Below are 4,844 nucleotides of genomic sequence, written 5' to 3' on the forward strand. Positions count from 1 at the left end.
ACTCGGAAAGCTCTCATCGGCTAGCACCTACCTGAAATTGACTTAAGTGCGTGAGTCACGAGGATCGCTTTTATATTTGGGGGCTCGTCGGGCCTTATGTTTGATAGCACTGAAGATGACTTCCGATGCTAGTATAATTTGGGGATCAAATATGGTAAAGCGTAAAGAGTTGAGTCAGACTTCAAGCGCAATAGTTGATCGTGAAGCGGACATTTTGCGCAGTGTCATTTAAAGAAAAAAATGTGAGTCTCAGTGTGGACCGCATGGGTGTTATGGGGTAAGTACTGTAATCGTGTGTACTTAAATATTACATTCTATAAAATTGGGTACAATTGTACACAAGTCACATTGCATCTGGTGTGATTGTGATATTGACAAGAACTGTACCATTGTTATGTACTGCGACTTCATAAAAAAGGTATATGTGGTATGCATGTGCTGTGAGCTGCACGTCAAGCAATGACAGTTCTATCATGAGTATAGTAGATCGTATAGACTTAGTAATAGTCTACGTAGAATCAATACTATTTACTGTGCTCTCAAAATAGTAGAGCTGATACTCATACTTTGTGTAGAGGTTCTCGATTCACTCGATTGCAGCGAGCAATTCAACCTCTTTGCGTCCATTAACGGACTCTTCGAAGCAAGCTTTTCCGGGAGATATCACGGCAATTCCGCCAAATCAACCAACAGGATAAATTCGTTGTTCAGAGCACTTGCAAGATCATTAAGAGCAGTCATCCTCAAAGATCGTATATGTCCACTGGTGTCATTTGATAAAGAATATTCAAGAACTGGAGACCGGAGATGTATCACATATTAGCCCTCACGGTCGGGGAATGCGCCAAGACATGGTTTCAGTGACCAAAACTGCATCCCAACACGATATTCTTTTATAGATACAGTGTAACGTCGTAGGTGCTTTGTTGTCCGCAAAGCATGAAGCGGAACCGGGCAGAGAGCGTAAATCTTCCAATTGCGTCTGCTTTTTGTGCGAGACAAAGTACCCAGAAATGGTGATTGTGCCAAAATGACTGAAGAATAGCATGTTTGGTTGCACTTTTTTTAGTGCTAGTGACTCAGTTAATCTTATCAATAACAAACCATGCCAGAAATTAATATTCCACTTTAACAGATGTTAATTTCTCTCCCATTGTGGTAGGGTGCTCTACGAGTGGCTGTAATGCCCCAGGGACTGTTACATTATCCAGCGACATACATTCGACTAAAGCGCAGCTATTTTATCAACATCGTCCTTTTTTACGAATTGAAGTCAACACGGTAAATGATACATTCATCCATACTTTTTGCAGGTACGAGGTACCAAATATCTAGTGTTACATTGCGCAGTGCTCGAGTGTGTGTGCAACAGTAAGCAATTCACTGACATAAACAGGTATATCGTCGGCGTCGACGAGAATCCTTCTTTGCGATGCTGAATCAAATAGCATGATTGGGGAAAAGACCCCGTGAAGATCATTGCCAACGTAGGTTGGTCAATGACTCTCGTTAAAAGGGACGTGCGATAGTTGTCTGGCTTGATTAACTATTCGCTTACGTTTAGCGCAAATTATGCCGACGTGACAGGACCTTTCACCGTTCCTTTTGAAAATGTCACATAGTGCTAAAATGCGGCAGGTAAAGCGGCTTCTAAGTCTGTAGAACAAAGCTCCATGCGCGCCCCATTTCTGGCCTTATTGAATCGGAGTAAAAAATCTCATGTCGTCTGTGAGGAACGCCTTTGTCATAGGCCGTGCTTTCAAGAATGCATAATCGCGTTTCAGACTCACCGACTTGAAGCTTAAACAAAGAACTCTTCAGCTCATGACATAGACTAGTTCGCTATGAAGTATGCTTTTGTCATGCCCAGGGTGTGTGTTCTTGGCGTCACGCCCATTTGTGACCAAAAGTAATCATGAGGCGTTGCGTACAGCGACATCTCTTTCACACAAAATAGCAAGAAAGTTTTCTAGCGCTACCGAATATATCTGTGAGATAAGGTAGAAGCTAATCTGGTGGTGCATGCGCTTCTGCGTCATCCCGACTATGAACTGTGGCGTGTCAGGATGATGGTATCGAGCACTACAAGGCAGTGCATTCAACTTACGGGCCAAATGAAAATACATTAAATATCAAAGGGATTTTGAGCGCAGCTAATGTTTTGTCTAAGCTTTGATTGCTCTCTTACACTGTAGTTCCATAGTCAAACAACGTACTTAGTATTCAACGTGCTGCGGATACCTCATGGAGAGGCCATCACGTACAGAATACTGTACGAGATGTTTGATGATTGATGTATGTCCGCCATGAAAGCAAAGAGACGTGTGGTCTGGCGGGACTCGCCACGTGCGTTGGCACCTTACGCAAGTCTACAACTTCTAGCAGTGTATTACCACCTTACGCAAGCTTACAACTTCTAGCAGTGTGTTGGCACTCTATCCATATAAACTCAATTTCCAGACTAGAACAAAGACACTTCCAGTATTTCCAAATGATGATCTTGTCGATCTGCTGAACGAATAAGCACTACTCCATCTTGCTGCTGTCGATGATCCCGTTACGGTGAGGATACAATCGAGTTGTTTCACGACAACATTATCATGTGACGGTGGCCATCGTTTTAGATCGAGGATCGCGCTTTGCAGCAAGGAATCTGGCAAGCTTTATTTTTAATAGCCCACCGCTATCAAATCACAAACTGATGGTCAGACAGAACGCGTTTCTCACGTGGTAAAGGTCATCTTTCAAAACACTTGTGCAGAGGGATCACGATGCTCGAAGCGAGTTGCTATTTTTCATTGAGTTGCGCTTTATAATGCTGTAAATGCGTCTACAAATTTACTTCCTATTATTCAAATAGAGAGATAAACTCCGTGCTCCTTCGAGATCGCCACAAATTACAGTGGTATTGTGGGGAGTAACGGGCTGTTCATCGTGGGTGTCGCGACACTATCTGCCTTAGAGAACAGGTATGAGCCTAGAAACTCGTGCAGAGCAGAGTCGGAATATAGAGAACGCCTCTTCTCGGTGGATGGTTCTACCGACTTTGGTAAAGAAACAGGTGTCAGGTTGGGAATTGGGGGCTCATTGTGATCATAGTCATTAAAGAATACGTTGTCGTTTTACCGATAATGGCTTCATGGCTGTCGGTCGTAATATTGTGTCATACCATGGGCTCGTGTCAATCTAAAACGAGACGATCTAGGCGGACATTCGATGTACATCATGTTTGTAGAAGCAGGAACTGTTTGATGCATGCGGTGAAGTGCAACCCGAAGCGCAGCTAATTCTTGCTAAGTGTCCATTGCTGGGTAACATCTTAAATCGAGAAAAAACTGTGAGCCCCAGTGTCGTTTCATGGAGGTGAGGCAGATACGTACCGCTACTAAACCTACGTCCACATGACACTTTTATTACTGGTTTGGTGAGGCCGTGGGCCGTTAGCCTCACGTCATTGATATATATATTGCATAGTGTATGTAGTTATTGATTAAATGCTATTTTGACAAGGCATCTGTTTACTTGGTTTGCTGGACGCTCTCCCCTGTGAAGCTTAAAATTCCATCCTGGATGCGCTCATAAGTGGGGAGTTCGTAAGTCAAAATATTCTCTGTCACACTGCCCGTTTCAACGTCGTCCGATCGTACAACAGAAAACTAAAGAACTATTCTTCTTCTTGAGTCTCAACTAAAGGACTAGTATTCAGTCTTGGGTGGTGAAAGGGTAAGGATGAATGTTTTTTTAGCATTATTCTCGAAATGGTCCCAGCACGTCGCCTGCAACATAATTTGGTCAGCACATCAGACGAAATGCACTAATGAAGAGCATGTGATAAAATGTCAAGCAGGTTTAAAATTGCCGGTGGCGATAAGAAAACAATATCAGTGTCATTTCAATAGTGGTCAAATGCTTACAGTAACGGTTAAAAAATTATATAGCTCAATGAACATTGTACCCAAGACAGATTTGTGGGCAGCATTCATATGTTTGGCAAGTTGAGTCGTAGTAGCTAAGAAACCGACTTTACAGCAGCGGGTTTTGCTCCCGACATGCAAAACATTATATTACTCACTTCTCAAACAATGTATGAGCCGTAATTGATGCAAGCACTATTTGTATCCGATACTAGTGTCCGATGATTGTTGAAGATCAATAATTGAACTCGAAACATTCCGCCCATTATGCTGATTCGAGCATGATAATGACTAAATTTATTTACAACTTACAGTTTCGCACGACAAACCGAACACTTTAGACGTTCTCTCTTATTTATGAGGATCAATATAAAGAACCGATTATGGGTCACGACACGGTGAACAATAGTGTGTCAAAGTCAGTTGAAAGCAAAATGCACAAGAAAGTTGTTAATTTAGCAAGATACAAAAATGGAGCTTCAGTTATTTGAGCGGATGCGTGCGCTCGCATAAGCTACAACAAGTTATCGCACTCAAACGTTCGTCACCTTGTCAGAAGCTGAGATATCAAGTCCAATGCGTTTTAGCGCTTCCAGACATGCTACAGCGTTCCTGATCAAACCAGACGCATCAGGTTGACGCAAGCGCAGCATAAATCGCACTCAAACGTTCGTCACGTTGTCAGCGACGGTCAAGAGAATAAAAATTTGGGACCTGGATCATGGATCAAGCAAAAATTCTTCGAGCTTCTTAGTTTACCTAGTAGACATTTGGTGGGTGCATGGTAACTGCAAGTGATGAAGACGCTCAAAACAACAAAAATGAGAAGTGTGACCCTCAGAGTTGCAACATTAGATTATAAAAAAATAATGCTTCGTACTGTGGGGAAGATTAACGTAATTTGGGGAATCAAAAAGGAAGTAGGTGCTG

At 42.5% G+C, this 4,844-nt stretch overlaps 1 protein-coding gene across 1 annotated transcript; it reads left to right on the top strand.

Annotated features, from left to right (window-relative positions):
- Positions 1–2,293: 2,293 nt before the first annotated feature.
- PHALS_00059 (uncharacterized protein) lies at positions 2,294–2,523 on the top strand (the record flags this gene model as incomplete). The annotated part of the gene is made up of 2 exons (XM_024727336.1): positions 2,294–2,346; positions 2,424–2,523. 2 exons carry the CDS (start codon positions 2,294–2,296, stop codon positions 2,521–2,523), a joined length of 153 nt encoding a protein of 50 aa, XP_024572091.1.
- Positions 2,524–4,844: the final 2,321 nt, after the last annotated feature.

This window comes from Plasmopara halstedii, assembly GCF_900000015.1.
Source record: "Plasmopara halstedii genome assembly, contig: Scaffold_110, whole genome shotgun sequence".
Classification (NCBI taxonomy): domain Eukaryota; phylum Oomycota; class Peronosporomycetes; order Peronosporales; family Peronosporaceae; genus Plasmopara; species Plasmopara halstedii.